At 38.6% G+C, this 16,424-nt stretch overlaps 1 protein-coding gene and 1 long non-coding RNA gene across 2 annotated transcripts; one reads left to right on the top strand and one right to left on the bottom strand.

Annotated features, from left to right (window-relative positions):
• Positions 1 to 1,519: 1,519 nt before the first annotated feature.
• On the top strand, positions 1,520 to 8,054 carry LOC127170819 (serine/threonine-protein kinase pim-3-like). The gene is made up of 7 exons (XM_051119084.1): positions 1,520 to 1,544; positions 6,283 to 6,561; positions 6,703 to 6,785; positions 6,900 to 6,950; positions 7,025 to 7,397; positions 7,507 to 7,860; positions 7,957 to 8,054. Exons 1-6 carry the CDS (start codon positions 1,520 to 1,522, stop codon positions 7,854 to 7,856), a joined length of 1,161 nt encoding a protein of 386 aa, XP_050975041.1. The 3' UTR covers positions 7,857 to 7,860; positions 7,957 to 8,054.
• Positions 8,055 to 10,922: 2,868 nt separating this feature from the next.
• Positions 10,923 to 11,923, bottom strand: LOC127170868 (uncharacterized). The gene is made up of 3 exons (XR_007828417.1): positions 11,894 to 11,923; positions 11,217 to 11,359; positions 10,923 to 11,128 (listed from the first exon to the last, which is right to left on the bottom strand). It is a non-coding gene; the product is annotated as an uncharacterized LOC127170868 (long non-coding RNA).
• Positions 11,924 to 16,424: the final 4,501 nt, after the last annotated feature.

Here is a 16,424-nt window from a genome sequence, read left to right as displayed (position 1 = left end):
TGATTACAAGTTTTTAAGTTTGTTTCTGTATGTTTTTCCTGTTGTTTAGTTGAGCTCACACTCACAGTTTTATAAACAGTGTTCTGTGACCTGATATCACAGCAATGTCCCTTGATCATTAAAGAGCATATGCATTATCAAAGAACATTATCACTGACTTCTAGCTCAACTTTAAACACTCTTAAACTTATAACTCCCATTATAACCATGAAGCTGTTTACACTATTAAATTAATCTCTTACAACGAGCGCGGGAACTCAACAAAACCCCCAGCGATGACTCATCTGGTCTCCTCTGATTGCCACTACATTCCTAAGATCAACATGATCGTGTGTGATTGGTTGTAATGAGCAACGTTTTTACATAATAACAAATAGCACATAAAACACACATAAAAATGTTTATATATTTATAAACGTTTATACATTTATATTTTAACTGAACGGATGTCAGTTGCAATAACTTAATATTAATATTAATATTACAATTATTAAATCTGCTCAATTAGCTCATGGGATATGATTCATAATCTTGGAAATTAAAGAATAATTACACGAATTATAAAAAATAATAATTTAAATGATAAAACCTAAATAAAAATACAGAATGTTTTATTGTGTCCACAAATCCTGCATTAACTAAAATAAATAAAAACAAGATATAAAGCTGGGACCGAGATGGGTCTTGCACATGTTTCCCAGTTGGGTCCCACCAAGTGGCAAGTGCAATCCCATATGGAATCCATGTGGGCAATTGGCATGGGGCCATTATGGAACCCATGGACAATCCCATATAGAGCCCATTTTTCAGCTCATTTCAAACCCACATAGGCCCCACAATCAAATGTTAGCTGGGTTAAAGCTGGGACCAAGATGGGTCTTGTGCATGTTGCCCAGTTGGGTCCCACTTTCTGACAAGTTCAATCCTATATGAAATCCATGTGGGCAGTTAACATGGGGCCATTACGGAACCTGCGGACAATCCTATATGGGGCCCTTTTTTCAGCCCAGTTCATACCCATACGGGCCCCACATACAAATGTTGGCTGGGATCCAACATAAAATCACGGATCATTATACAATGTCCAAAAAAAATGTAGATGAAATAAATCTTACAAATGTTTAAATGCATAACTGTTCAATACTCACGCATGCGTGTAATTTTAGTTGCTATAGCGACGCGTGTTATGATCTGAATTCTATATATATAAACACTCGAACCCATCAATATCTGTTGGTTGAGAGATGAGGCGATTTCAGAGACTTTTGTAGACTATTTACTGTGCTGATTGTGATTTTCAAAGGAGTTCGGAGCCAAAGGAGACTTTTATTTGAGATTGGAGGATATTTTCGTTAAGTAGAGTTTTATTTTTGAAGGATTTCAGTTTATTTCTGAGGAAAGTTTTATTTTATTGTTCTCTTCTTATTTTGGAATTGATTCTTTCTTTCTTTCTTTCTTTCTTTCTTCAATAATTAATTAATTAATTTATTTATTTATTTTGAGTTTAAAGGAGATTTTCATGGCTGACTTGGGTGAAAGACGAGGTGAGTGTTTTAATATTTCATTTGTTTGTTATTGGTATATTGTTTATATGGTGTGATGTTGTTTGACTATAATGATGTGAATAAATGTGTGCAGGTTAACTCATTTAATCACACATTTTACTATGATCACACGTATTGTATTCCTTGTAAATGTAAATGTTGTGTTCTTTTGTACATATTGGCCAAGAGGTGGCGATAGTAGTATGTACTATGGGTAAGTGGGTACTAGGTGGAAGAGAGACGGTGAACTCATCCTTTTTTTCTGTTCTGCATGCGCTGTACCGTTGTACTGCTTCATCTAGTTAATTAAAGGATTCTTAGGTGAGAACGTCTCTTCATTGTTCCTCACTAAGGATTTAACAAATTGGCGACGAGGTACTTTTGTCTTAAGGATGGCAGCTGTTTCTACTTTTCCCACACCATTTTTGCCATGTCCTGGAGAACCAGCTATACCTTTCGATACGTGGCTACGGATGTTTCAGAATTATCTGCTTGTTGTCGGTGCTTCTGGGGACGCATGGCCGATCGAACGCAAGCGTGCACTTCTTTTACATTGTCTGGGGACTGAAGGTCAGCGATTGTTTTATACGTTGCCGAATCAAGGTGATTCAATGGAGGATGCCATCGTGGCCTTGAAAGCACATTTTGCTCCTCGCAGGAATATAGTCGCTGAGCGTCATGCCTTCAGGAAACGTGTTCAGGCACCAGGAGAAAGTATAGTTCAGTACGTGGCTGCTCTACGAGATTTGGCGAGTACCTGTGACTTTGCAGCTACTCTGGACGAAATGTTGCGTGATCAGTTGGTGGAGAATGTGTCCAGTCATCGAATTCGTGAGAGATTGCTTTTGGAATCCGAATTGACTCTTGACAAGGCTATTACTATTGCTTCACAAATAGAAGCTGCTGGTGAACAAGCCAAGTTTTTATCGGGTAATCGATCAGTTCCTGTGCAAGCCATACATGCAAAGCCCACAACTCCACCTGCATCTGGACGCCGTCGCCGTAGACCACCTTTAAAGCCACCGCCTGCAGCGCATGCTTCAAAGCCTTCATCTACTGCACTTGCTTCGTTACCCCATGAGTGTTATCGTTGTGGATCTAAGAAACAGAACACCTCGCAAAGTGCTTCACTGAGCGAATTGACTTACCTGAGGTTCAGATCCTTTACATGTACGACTCACTAACTGATAAAATTAGGTGTAGTGCTGTCATTGCGACCGCAACTACGTCTGTGCCTATCGAGCTTACCGTGGATTCAGGGTCATCTGTTTCTATTTTGCCGAAAATTGTGTATGATACACACTTCAAGAACGATGCTTTGCAGCCTCCTTTAGTGAGACTAGTGACGTATTCTCGTGCTCCGATTCCCGTACTTGGATGCTTACCTGTCACTGTCTCTAAGGATGACTTCACCTGCTCCACGTCATTCTTCGTGGTTGAATCTGGCACAGCTCTGCTTGGAATGGATCTTATTAATGAGCTACATCTTCGTTTTGAAGGCAATTCAATTTTGCCAGCGCACACATCAGCTCCTGTGTTGCGATTGTCTACTTTGACACCTTTACCTGCTTTGGGATGCGCAAAAGGCTTTGTGCACAAGGTAAAGATTTCTTCAGCTGTGGCTCCTGTTCGCCAGAAACTCCGCCGGTCTTTACCCTTGTCTGTTAAAGATGCAGTCAGTGAGGAAATATGGCACCTTCTCGTGTTAGGCGTCGAGAGAGTGGATGCTCCGTGGGTCTCCCCGATAGTGGTAGTACAGAAGAAGTCGGGTGCTATTCGTATGTGTGTGGACCTACGAGAGCCCAATAAGGCTGTAGTTACAGATAGCTATCCATTACCACACATCGAAGAAATGTTGTCCTTGTTAAGGGGCGCAACTGTATTTTCCACTATCGATCTGGAGAGTGCTTACTTCCAGTTGCCATTGCACGAGGAAAGCCGTGATCTGACCTCCTTCATTACACATGACGGGCTTTTCAGATTTTGCCGTGTCCCGTATGGTCTTGCTTCGGCACCCTCTGCTTTTCAAAAAATTTTGGTGACAGATTTACAGGGACTTCCGAATGTTGCCAATTACCTGCACGACATCATTCTTTGGGGACATACACAAACAGAACATGACCACATGCTCAAGGCTGTCGTTCAGCGCTTACAGGATGCTGGGCTGAAGTTGAACCAATCGAAATGTCAATTCAACAAAACCAGCCTGCGTTTCCTGGGACACCTGATGAGGATCACCTCTCCGCTATTCTTCATGCACCAGCCCCAAAAGATGAGTCCCAACTCCGCTCTTTCATTGGCTTACTATCGTGGTACAACAAATTCATCCCAAATTTTGCCACGGTGATTGAACCTTTGCGCGCTTGCATCAGACAGGGATCGGACTTTGTCTGGTCGGAAGAGGCTCAGCAATGCTTTGATGTTGTAAAAAGCTTGCTCGTTCAAAGCCCTATACTGTCATTGTTCGACCCAAAGCTGCCTACGGTGGTATCCACTGATGCCTCTAGCTACGGCCTGGGCGCTGTTCTTGCTCAGATTCATGAGGACAAGACGGAGCGCATTGTCGCGTTTGCATCCCGGACATTGTCATCCGCTGAACGCAAGTACTCGACTATTGAAAGGGAAGCACTTGCATGTGTCTGGGCCATTGAAAAGTGGCAAACTTACTTGTGGGGTCGTAAATTCCTCCTGCGCACAGACCACCAGGCGTTAACTGTGCTCTTCTCATCTAAAGGTACTGATCGTGCTGGAATGTGCATTGCGCGCTGGGCATCCCGGTTACTGTGCTTCAACTATGAGGTGATTTACCCGCCTGGGGCTCTAAATAACACAGCCGACTTTCTTTCTTGCCTGCCGTTGCCTGCTTCGGATGAAGACTTCTTGGATGCTGAGCCTGACTTTTGTCTCCTGGATGTCAGCCTGAGTTTGTCATCGTGCACAAATCTGTCTCATGTGCTGTGGACAGTATTTTACGTCCGTATTTTCAACTACGTGATGAACTGAGTGTACAGCAGGATTATGTGTTCAGAGGGTCACGTCTTGTTGTACCTGTCACGCTACGGCACACGCTGGTGAAGTTAGCTCACGAAGGTCACCAAGGGATCGTGCGCACAAAACAGCGCCTTCTTGAACTGTACTGGTGGCCAGGCATTGATTGTCTGGTTAAGGAGTACATCCAGGCCTGTCAGTTGTGTCTGTCGTCTGACAAAACTGCCAACACCTCTGCTGCACCTCTGCAGCCGGTGCCTTTTCCATCTACACCGTGGGACAAGGTAGCTGTTGATGTGGTGGGGCCATTTGACACTGCTGTGTGGGATTGTCGTTATGCGCTGACATTGATTGACTATCACAGTAAGTGGCCTGAAGTCGCTTTTACCTCTTCCATCACAACTCACAATGTTATCACCTTCTTGGCATTTGTGTTCAGCAATCCAGTATCGTGTCTGATAATGGGACCCAGTTCACATCAGCGGAATTTTCTACATTCCTGAGAGAGAGAGACATTCGACACATACGTACTTCTTTGTACCATCCTGCCGCGAATGGGGCTGTGGAGCGATTCCATCGCGTGCTGAAAAGCTGCATTCAGTCTGCTGTTCTGGAAGCGAAGCCGTGGAAACCTACAGTCACGGAATTTCTCCAGGTGTATCGTGCTACACCTCATTCTGCCACAGGACTGTCTCCTTTTGAGTTGCTTAATGGCAGAAAAATGCGAACGCGTCTTAATGTCCTTCCCCCTCCTACCACACACCAGGATGCGCCTGCGCTTCTTCAGCGAGTTTCATTGAAACAAAAGAAAATGAAAGCATACACCAACTCCAGACGCGTAGCTCGCACTCCCGATTTTAAACCGGGTGATTGGGTGCATGTGCGCATTCCAACTCATGTTCCGAAAGCGCATCCAAGATTTACCTACCCTCGTCAAATTGTGCGTAAGCTGGGTGCGTGTACTTACCGCTGGCATGCTTCTCATTTGGCTCGATCTGTTACACCTGTTTCGGAGGATACCGGCATGGATCCTGTGGACTTGTCGGTTCAGGTTCTTCCTTCTCTCTCCCCTCCGGCTCCTCCGGCTCCTCCGGCGCCCAAAGTTCTTCAGAGAGCTTCTGCACGGGTTAGTCGACCTCCTCGTTGGCTGGATGACTACGTTACTTAGTCAACTTTGCATTACGTGACTATGAAGGATGAGTAATTCATCAAGTTTTGGTACGAATTTTAGTGAAACATTATACTTTTATTTGGGTTGGTTGATGTAAATAATTATGTCATGTAACAAAGTGTATACTTTGCTAATTTTGTAACTTTGTTATTTTGGTCCCCCGTTGTTCGTCAATATTTGTAAGGCAGTTGTTTTAAGTGACGGGGAATATGTTGTGTTCTTTTGTACATATTGGCCAATAGGTGGCGATAGTAGTATGTACTATGGGTAAGTGGGTACTAGGTGGAAGAGAGATGGTGAACTCGTCCTTTTTTTCTGTTCTGCATGTGCTGTACCGTTGTACTGCTTCATCTAGTTAGTTAAAGGATTTTTAGGTGAGAACGTCTCTTCATTGTTCCTCACTAAGGATTTAACAGTAAACCAGTGAAATATGTGTTTTATTTTTTGTCACAATTATAAATTATTAATTCAAATGCAATTCAAGACCCATAAGATATTTAAAAATGTAACATAATTTGATGTGACCAGTGACACTGATTGTTGATTATTATTAAAACATTACTGTGTGAAATATTGCAGCCTCAGGCCGCTCCAGATCCAGGAGTGCTGCTTTCACCCAGACGGCTGGTCAGGAGGTTGTGAGACGCGGCTCTGGTGATGGCGCTCAGGAACCGCTGGCAAACCCAAACCTGCCACTGAGCCAAGAGCTGCCTGGATATATTGCACCTCTGCCTTCCGAGTTGGCCGAATCTGTTTCCACAGATCAGCCTCACAGGAAGAGGAAGTGGCAGAGCGGCAGCCAGGGCGATGAACATCCATCCACCTCTTACAGAAGAGCAGCCAAACGCTCCCGCAGAGGTCAGAATAGACTGATATTACAGATGTTATGACTCAGTTATTAAATGTTCTTCAGCTGAATTAAAGTAACATTGTGTTACAGGTTTAGATGCTGCAACATGTTTCTGTTAAAGACATTTCTTGTGATCTTGTGTGTTGCAGAAGGGTATGCGAAGGGCCCATTGCTGGGGCGAGGTGGATTTGGCTCTGTGTATGCTGGGACCCGCAGGTCTGATGGACTGCCAGTAAGACATTTTCTTCTTTGTCTTCATTCAAACATCCTTTAGAAATGTTGATATCAGTAAATGTCATCTGTGATAATTAGTCAGTGTGATTTACTGTGCTTCATCTGTCTACAGGTTGCCATCAAGTACGTGTCTAAAAGCAGGACACGAGGGAGACTGAGAGTTGTAAGTTCAGTGTGAATCTGTTGTTCTGTTTCATCCGCATTCAGCGCTGGAAATGATGGAGGTTTGTCCTGCAGGAAGGCCATGGTCGGCTGCCGCTGGAGGTGGCACTGATGACCCTGGTCAATTCAGCTCCCGCCTGCCCCAACGTCCTGCAGCTGCTGGAGTGGTTTGACCGTCCCGGGCGCTACATCATGATCCTGGAGCGTCCAGTTCCTTGCCAGGATCTGGAGACTTTCTGTGAGGAGAACGGACGTCTGGACGAGAGCCTGGCGAAGAAAGTCCTGCTGCAGCTGATCACCGCGCTGAAACACTGTGAGAGCCGCGGAGTCCTGCACCGGGACGTCAAACCAGAGAACCTGCTGATCTCCACAGAGTCACATGACATCAAACTTCTGGACTTCGGTTGTGGAGATCGGCTTAAAGACTCGGCCTACAAATACTTTGCAGGTTGGTTTGATCTCACTACAGTGATCTGTGTTTGTTTGTGAACTTTTGATGATCAATCAAAGGGAATCTGTTTGGACTGGAACCTTTTCAGAAGATGTTTGTCTCTCAGGCACTCTTCAATACGCCCCTCCTGAGTGGTTTCGGCGGCACCGCTATCACGCAGGACCGGCTACGGTTTGGTCAGTGGGGGTGACGCTCTTCAACATCCTGTGCGGCTGTTTCCCCTTCAGAGGATCGTTGAGGGTCACCTCCAAAAGCAGACTGTGTTTCCCTAGAGAGCTGTCTACAGGCAAGAGACAGAAATCACGTCCAGATCCAGGTGAAGAGTGTTGTTTTGTGTTTCTGAAGACTGTGTTGTGTGTAACAGAGTGCCGTCAGTTGATTCGCTGGTGCCTCAGTGCAGCGGCAGCAGATCGGCCCAGTTTAGATGACATTGAGCGCCACCCCTGGTTACACTGAACAGGTGGCCAGTGACACACACTTATCTGAATCACAGCAGTCATGGCTGAATTGTGTTGTTAGGATTAGACTAGAGAAATGACTTTGATTATTTGTATAGGGTAAGCAGGAGTGACACAGGAGGTGCAGAGAACAGCTTCCTGATCACCTACAGAAAGAGCAGAGGATCATGGACTAATGGCCGCCACACAATGAAGGGTTTTGATCCTCTGCTCCAAGTGTTTTTATTACCATTGAAGGTCGTTAATTATGTGAAGGTTAATGTGAGGTTTTAAGGTCAAATAATAGTATTTGTACATACAGTAGCCTACATGTACTGTAAATTGTTTTAAAATACTTTTACTACTCTTTTAACCTTGTCTTGCAAATATCTTCATTTTAATCAAATTTGGTGTTGTTTTCTGTCATGGTACGTTTTAAAGAGTGTGTGTACGCGCGCCCGCGCACAATCCGCTCATGAACGCAGATTCAAATTTGCTGCTAGTTTTAGCTCCGCCCACGACGGTTGGCTGAGTTGTTTCTGTATTGGACAACAAGGATGGAACGGCGCGCGGGAATGATTTGAATTTATTTCAGGACATCCATTCGGAAATGTGTGAGAAAATGTGACTCGCTCTTTCTTCAGTTTCACCAACTACAACAAATTCGGACAATACTACAGCAGACATCATCCCAACCACTGAGGTGAGTCTTTCATACAACATGTAAACGATATTTTTATTATATTATTATTTTTTTATATTTTAATATGTAAATATGTTTTTCGAAGATTATAGTAGAGGGGAGAAAAGTGTAAATATCAGAAGCAGAAACAGTCTATGAAAGCTCTGGGTTTGTTTTATGATTGTATATATATGACTAAAATATTTTGTATATATTTTAAAATATATTGTCAAAAGTTTTTTTTACTTCTATTAATTAAATTTAATAATTATTGTTACTAAATAAAAATGTTAAACTGAATTACAAATATTACTGTTATAATATTTATTTTAAAAATAGTATTTAAGAATTGTTACGACCTCTAGGACTAGTGATAAAATAATTTAAATCTCTCTGGAGTCTTTACACCAAAGAGAGATGATACAGTTTTATACAAACCAAAAAACAAAGTGATAAAGATGTGTACACAAATTAACTCTTTTGTCAACAAAAATTACAAAGTTTGAAAAACTTTGTACAGTAGCACCTTTAATGAGAGTATTTTAAGGTTCTCATTTCTATGTTGTTTTTCATCACTTTCTCTAAAGAGTAAGAAACACTTGCAAATTATAGTTAAATAGTATAGTATAATAAGAATAGTAATAGTATATTGACATTGCATGATGATTTAAATGATTTAAAACAATGTTTAATTGAATTTAATTTGATAATATATCGAAGAAAGAATATATATATATATATATATATATATATATATATATATAAATATTAACACAAAAGGCACCGATTTTGTGTAATGACCCTTAAACGTATCTGGCCAAAAAGTGAAAATGTACACCTTTATATTGTACTCAAGCATTAAACTAAAAATCCATCGCTTACACCCTCATGATGTCCCATACACTCAAAAAAATGATTTGTTGGACTTACTTAAAAAAAGACTGTCAAGTGGTTCCACGCAACTACGTTGAGTAATTTGTACAAGTAACAATTTAGTTGTATGAACAAAAAGAATTCAAGTAAAGCTGACAAAATTTCTTGAAGTAAATACAAATCATTTGAACTTGTCACTGTTACATATTGATTATATGTGATGTTTACTTAATAATTTTATGTTACATTTATAAAAGTTTATTACGTAAAGTGAACTCATTTATTAATTTAATTTACCTTATTACCTTATTAATTATTTGCTCTATGAGTGCAAGTAAAAAAAAAAAAACATTAATGTCAAGCATTTTTTGGAAATAAAATACATTTATTTTCTTCTAAAGGTCTTACAATGAGCAAATTGCAATCATTCTCAGTTCAAGATAGGTAACAACATTCTTGTCAACAGAAAAAGTTCTTCCCAAGGTCTTGTGATGTAATACAGATTCATGCTGTATATGACACTCAAATGCAGAGCACAAGCCTAGGTGACATCTCCATGCTTCTGCACTTTTAGTTGATTCCAAAACCTGATCGAGGGTCACAGACCAGGTTTGATGATGTAAATTCCAATGGCTGTATTAGTCACGTCTCTTTCAACATTCACTAAGTCCTAAAAGGCATGAAAACAGTAAAGCTGTTCAGTAATTGTCATTACACCAACAAATGCAGGTTGCAAATTTAACATCACTTAGCAATACATCCAGTAAAAGCAAAGATTCTGAGAATTATGTATCCACAGACCTTAGTCAGGTCATATTAAGTTTAGACAGGAATAAATAGGGCTGTAAGTATAGGTTACAGTGCATTCAATGAACTGTACTGTTGTTTAACAACATACATTTTCAAGCTGAAAAAACAAACAAAAAAAAATTTCAGTGGACACAAACTCCAAACTCCAGTTTTAAAAGTTGTCAGTTTTATGCAGGACCTTTATGCAGTGTGTAATTGTAAAGACTGTAAATCCATTCCTTACAGTTTAATTTTCATGGTAAATTCAATATGCCATCTAACCTGACTAAGGTCTATTGTCTGTGCCTTAATGTTTTACATCCATGTGTCGCCTAATCTGACACTGGATTTCAAGGTACAACAAAGCAATCAACAATCACTAAAACTACAACTGCTACCATGTTAGTTACTAAGCTACTCAGGTTTAAGTGTTTCATTAAAAAGTACTGTATATACAACAACAATTATATATATATATATATATATATATATATATATATATATAATTTGTTGTTGTTCTTGCACTATACAGTTTTTTGTATTATCTAGTGTTCAAAAGAATGCCTGAGAACACTTACTGTATACTCCTTCATGAGGACTTCATAGTCTTCATTAAACGACAATTCACACAATTTTTTTTTTCCTTATTTACTCACCCTCACCCTCCAAACATGTATGATTTTCTTTCTTGTGTTGAACACAAAAGATATTTTAAAGAACGTTGGTAACTAGACAGTTGACAGTAGCCAACGTATTTTTTTATTTCCATACTATAGAAGTCAATTGCTGTCTGTTTACCAACATTCTTCAAAATAACTTCTTTTGTGTTCAACAGAAGAAAGAAAATCATACAGGTTTGGAATGACATGAGGGTGAGTAAACAATGACAAAGGTTTGGGTGAACTATCCCTTTAAGATGCACAGATCCAAATTGAGTCGGTATTGTTCTGTGGAAAAAAATTAAGAACAGACAAAATTACAATTCACCATGCCAAAGTGAAAACAAGCATCATATCAAAAACAGATATTACAAACCTTCTCAGTGACAGCCATTAGTTTACACATGTTCCGTCCTGCAACTCCTTTATTGGTAGATGCTGGCCAGTTTACTTCTGTATCCAGCCAGTGTTTGTCTATATCAGTTGAGTGATGGTAATTCAAGTAAACTCAGCAGCAATCTAGAGATTTAAAAGACATAACACAACACTGAGGATATCTTTCATTTTTAAATTTACATTCAGGGATATTCAATGAAATCTGAAGACAAAAAGCAATTAGGCTACCTCCACACGGGCTTGAACAGCTAAATGGAACATCGTAAACACTAGTATCCTTAGCATATGAACGATTAAGATAACTCCGTAGTACATTCCATATTAATTCCATATTATATAGTGCATGGGAAACAATTACTGTGACCAAATTAGCCATGTGTTAATCTAACATTATAGTGCTTCAAAAATTGCCATCTAGTTGACACTGTTATTTTGCAGTCCTTACATTGTCACATGCTTGTTTTGAGAGAGAAACACGAGTTAGCATAACTGACTAAAATGGAAACATACTAGAGAATGAAAATGTAGCCTGTATGGAACAGATTAGCATTGCCAGGCACCAAAATATGCTATAACTTTAATAAAACCCCTTTGTGCAGACTTAAATCACTTTTTCAAAGCAGTATTTATCAGGATGGTAAAGAATTTAATTTATACCTGACAAGCAGAGTCACCCGCATCTTTTCCTGGTTTGTCTGTCTTCTGATGCAGCTACGGTGCACCTAAAGGTCCATCCTACATCGTTTTACTAATTTGTGCGTTTCACTCAGCATTGCTAAGTTGACTGAACAAACACTTCTTAAGTAAAGCTAACAGTGTTAGCTTTTTGTAGAAACCACTCAATTATATTAAGTTGACTGAACAAACACTTGTTAAGCAAAGCTGACAATGTTAGTTTTTTGTAGAAACCACTCAGTTATATTAAGTCCATGGCGTTACATGCATTTTTTAAGTAATGTTAACATGGCTGTATAGAGTGAAACTAACGACAGTGAAAGTTCATTTTTTTGAGTGTATGTAGATGACTGACTTTTTTCAGATGAGCACAAACTCTCTGCATGTAATGCAACCCATGGAAGAAAACCACAGTGAGTTTTAACCACTGATCTATAATAGAGAACAGTCATAATAAGAAATAATTAAAAACAGACTGTTGTCAACATTATAAGTCATTATATATAGATCAATGAAACAATTAAAAACAGACTGTTGTCAACATTATAAGTCATTATATATAGATCAGTGGTTTTAAAGATCTTTTGTTGACAGCAGTCTGTTTTTAATTGTTTCTTATTACAAGTTAGATGTTTGCTGCATATTGCAATCCCAAATACACATAAGTGACTGCAGATACAGAGATGAGTTCATGTGGAGCAACATTTACTGTGAATAGAGAATCATTTTAAGTTTTTAGAGTGTATGGACTATTATTTCATATTTCTCTCTGGAAGGAGAATCCCCCAAACAGTGTTAAATGTACACAACTTTGATCTGCATAGGTTTTATGAAGGATCCAGTCTGTAGACTGCACTGTTCATTTGACCACAACCATTTATCCTCATTTATTACAGCATATACTACTTTCCTACATACTTTTTGTCCTAATCAAATGAATTGTTCCTGGGTTGACCATTTGGACCCAGCAATTTTATATCTCTGGTAAGAGAATCTCCCAAACAGTGTTAAATGTACACATCTTAGATCTGCTTACAGTAGTTCAGGTTTTATGAGGGATCCAGTCTGTAGACTGTCATAAAATTATCTCTTTTTTATAGTACACAGTACACTGTAAAAAAAAAAATTTCGTAAAAAAACGGAAAAAGTACTGGCAGCTCATCACCTGGACTTTGTACCGTAAATTTACAGTCTGTTAGTCTGCCACCGGTAAAAAAACAGGACTTTTTCTGTTTTAATGGTGTATTTATATATTTATATATATAAAGCAAATAAATCCAGCACAATATACAGATTGAACATGGTTTATTTTTACTTCATGTAAACATTCGTAAAAGTGCATTCAGTGGCTTTTGTTTGCCTTAAGTGGGTTAGGACTAAACAATATCAAATACTCAACTCATTTAACAATGTGTCAACTATTGTAAAAGACAGTTTAGCTTTAAACAGTAACAGACAGAATTAAAAAAAAAAGAAAAAAAGAAAAGAAAACATGAGCATCTGTACAGTACAGGTGTTGTACTAAAAAGGTCACAAAATTTAAACTTCAAACTGTAAAACAGTCAAGATTCAAAACTTTTTTTTTCTTATACGAGAAAACAATATTGTTTAGAGGGATAGTTCACACAAAAATGTTAATTCAGTCAATTACTCAGTCAATTCCTCATACGATTCCGAAACCATAAGACTTTCATTCATTTTTAGAACACAAATTAAGAGTATTTTTAGTTAAATCTGAGTACTTTCTGATCCTCTATTGATTGTTTATGCAACTACCATTTTCAAGGTCCAGAAAGGTATAAAGTATGTGACTAAAGTGGCCTGACAACAGAATTTTGAAGTTCATTGTAACAGAAATATCACTGAAGATGCAGTTCATTATAGGGGATGTATTATTTCCCATTTAACTGCATGTTTAATGCAAGTGCCATTTTTTTTTAAATTTAAAAACTCAAATATTACATGGATTTTCGAAATTGTTCATGCAAGAGTCTTGGAGGAATGCATAGCCACTTGGTTGCCTTCATCTCAAACCACGTTCAGGATTTCTTCACAGGAAAATACTAAAAGAAATGGATATGACACAAAAATGAAATGAATTAAACTGAACTACAGAGTAATATGCAGGTTGGAGTGGAAAAGTAGTCATACAGTATTTTAAGTTCATTAAATCAACTGCAATCCATAATACTTTCCAATTGTTTACACATTGCTTAACTTACATTTCCAATAGTCTCCATTTGCATCGGTCATATGAGCTTGTCAAATCAACTATGTCCTAAAATATACTTAATTATTTTCAACTAAATAAACAGCAACACGACCAAATGCTTTATAGACTTTTTATAACATACGTGTTGCTTACTTCTGTATGAACTCCAGAGTAAGTGCCGCCTCCTCTGGGTATTTTGTAGCTCACAACCAGGAAGGGTTAGGGTTAGGGTTAGGAAAGGAGATTTGTTCATTAACTTCTCAAACGACAGCAATCTTGAACTGCCCAGCACCTTAAACAAAAAAGACATCACAAAATGACCATATACATAACGACAAGCATCTCTGAACACCTTTGAAGGCGTGTTCAGCAAACAACTTCACATTGTTGTAAAAGTCAACAGAACAAATGACTCAAAGACTCAATTTCTTTTCAATATTGAACACTAATGTTAAATGAAATAGAATACAAACCCACCTGGTTGCTTCATCTCAACCCTCATTTAGGATTTCTTCACAGGAAAACTCTAAAAGAAATGGATAATGATAAAAATGAAATGAATGAAACTGAACTACAGAGTAACATGCAGGTTGGGGATGGAAAATCAATCATACAGTATTTTAAGTTCATTAAATTAACTGCTAACCCTAATACTTGCCAATTAAAATATTTTAATAGAGCAATGTGTAATTTAACATAAAATGTCATGTAATAATTACATATTATTCCTGTAAAAATAAGAAAAAACTGAACCACATATCATTTAGTCAAAGTGTTTTTATTACCATTGAAGTTTGTTAATTATGTGAAGGTTAATGTGAGGTTTTAAGGTCAAATAATAGTATTTGTACATAAAGTAGCCTACATGTACTGTAAATTGTTTTAAAATACTTTTACTACTCTTTTAACCTTGTCTTGCAAATATCCTCATTTTAATCAAATTTGTAAGGGGTGAATAAATTAACCATCAGTGTAATTAAAATCAGTGTAAAACGGCTGTATGAAAAGATGTCTGAATTTTATTGTTTGACAATCATTGTCATTTTATGCAGAAGCAGAAGTTTATAGTTAAACCCTAGTGCTTTGTTTCATTATCTGGATCCGTATGGGTTACCTTTATGCTTTCTACATTACATTTTTGAATAATCAGAATGTTGGTATACCCACTTAGATGCATTTTATGCCTCAACAGATCTTGGACTCCAAAAGTGATTTGCAGAAGACATCTTGGAATGCATGAGGGTAAAACAAGAGAGTACAACAAGATAATTTTCAACTTTGGGTAGGGCTGGGTATTTTTTTTTTGATACTTTCTAGGCACTCACCAAAGTATCAAAAAATGTCTTGATGTTTGAAGTATTAAATGTCTTGAATTTAATACTTCAACGTCAGTGAAACAGTAAGCATGCAGAATGCTTTATGTGGCCAAATCAAGTGCTGGTCATTGGCTGTGGCGAGGCATCAAGGGCTTTAAAATTCAGGAACCAGTATTGAAATCAAGGTATCGTTATTGATATTGAACATTTTTGAATGTTTACATTAATTTTTGGATTAACTAGGATCATTAAAACATGTCATTTGGGCCTAGAGTTAAAAATAATTGGGTCTGTCATTCAGAAACATGGCTTTTCATAGTACTGCTATTGTAGTGACACACATCTCTCCCTTTCATTCCAGCTGGATTTTCTGACGGTTGCTGCTCGCATCTCTGCCTCCTGAACAGAAATGCCTTGCTGAATGTTGAATGACCATCAGCTCAACCTTGCCAAGACAGAACTGCTCATGTTTTCAGCCAGACCAACCTTGGTGTTACAGTGGACACATATGAACTTCACTGACCACATTGCAGTGGCCCGATCCTGCAGATTTGCCCTTATGGGGCATGCAACAGAGCTCCTTGTCCAAGTTCTTATTTTCTCTAAACGGGACTACTGTACTGCTCTTAGCACTGAGTGCAGTCTTTAATGAGAGTGACGTCACACAAATCATCACTTTGCACTGGTTGCCAGTAGCCGTTCATGTCACATCCCAAAGAGGTACAAATTCACTTTCACAGACCTTTACTTTGTCTGTCATTGTTGTAATAAACTGCCTAACTCTGCCCAGTTTCAAGAAATGGCTAAAAAATTATGGCTTGACCAATTAAAGGGATAGTTCACCCAAAAATCAAAACGAGCCTATGATTTACTCACCCTCAATCCATTGTATGTGTACATGACTTCTTCTTCTTTCAGACAAACACAATCAGAGTTATATCAATAAACATCCTGGCTCTTCTAGGCTTTAAATTGGCAGTGAATG

This window comes from Labeo rohita, chromosome 9, assembly GCF_022985175.1.
Source record: "Labeo rohita strain BAU-BD-2019 chromosome 9, IGBB_LRoh.1.0, whole genome shotgun sequence".
NCBI classification, from domain to species: domain Eukaryota; kingdom Metazoa; phylum Chordata; class Actinopteri; order Cypriniformes; family Cyprinidae; genus Labeo; species Labeo rohita.
This window is presented reverse-complemented; position numbering and strand designations above follow the sequence as displayed.

Bases quoted from the DNA above. Each gene is read 5' to 3' on its own strand.
- LOC127170819 (XM_051119084.1), top strand. From the start codon at position 1,520: ATGGCTGACTTGGGTGAAAGACGAG. The intron at 1,545-6,282 runs GTGAGTGTTTTA...GAAATATTGCAG, and splicing joins TGACTTGGGTGAAAGACGAG to CCTCAGGCCGCTCCAGATCC. The intron at 6,786-6,899 runs GTAAGACATTTT...ATCTGTCTACAG, and splicing joins GCAGGTCTGATGGACTGCCA to GTTGCCATCAAGTACGTGTC.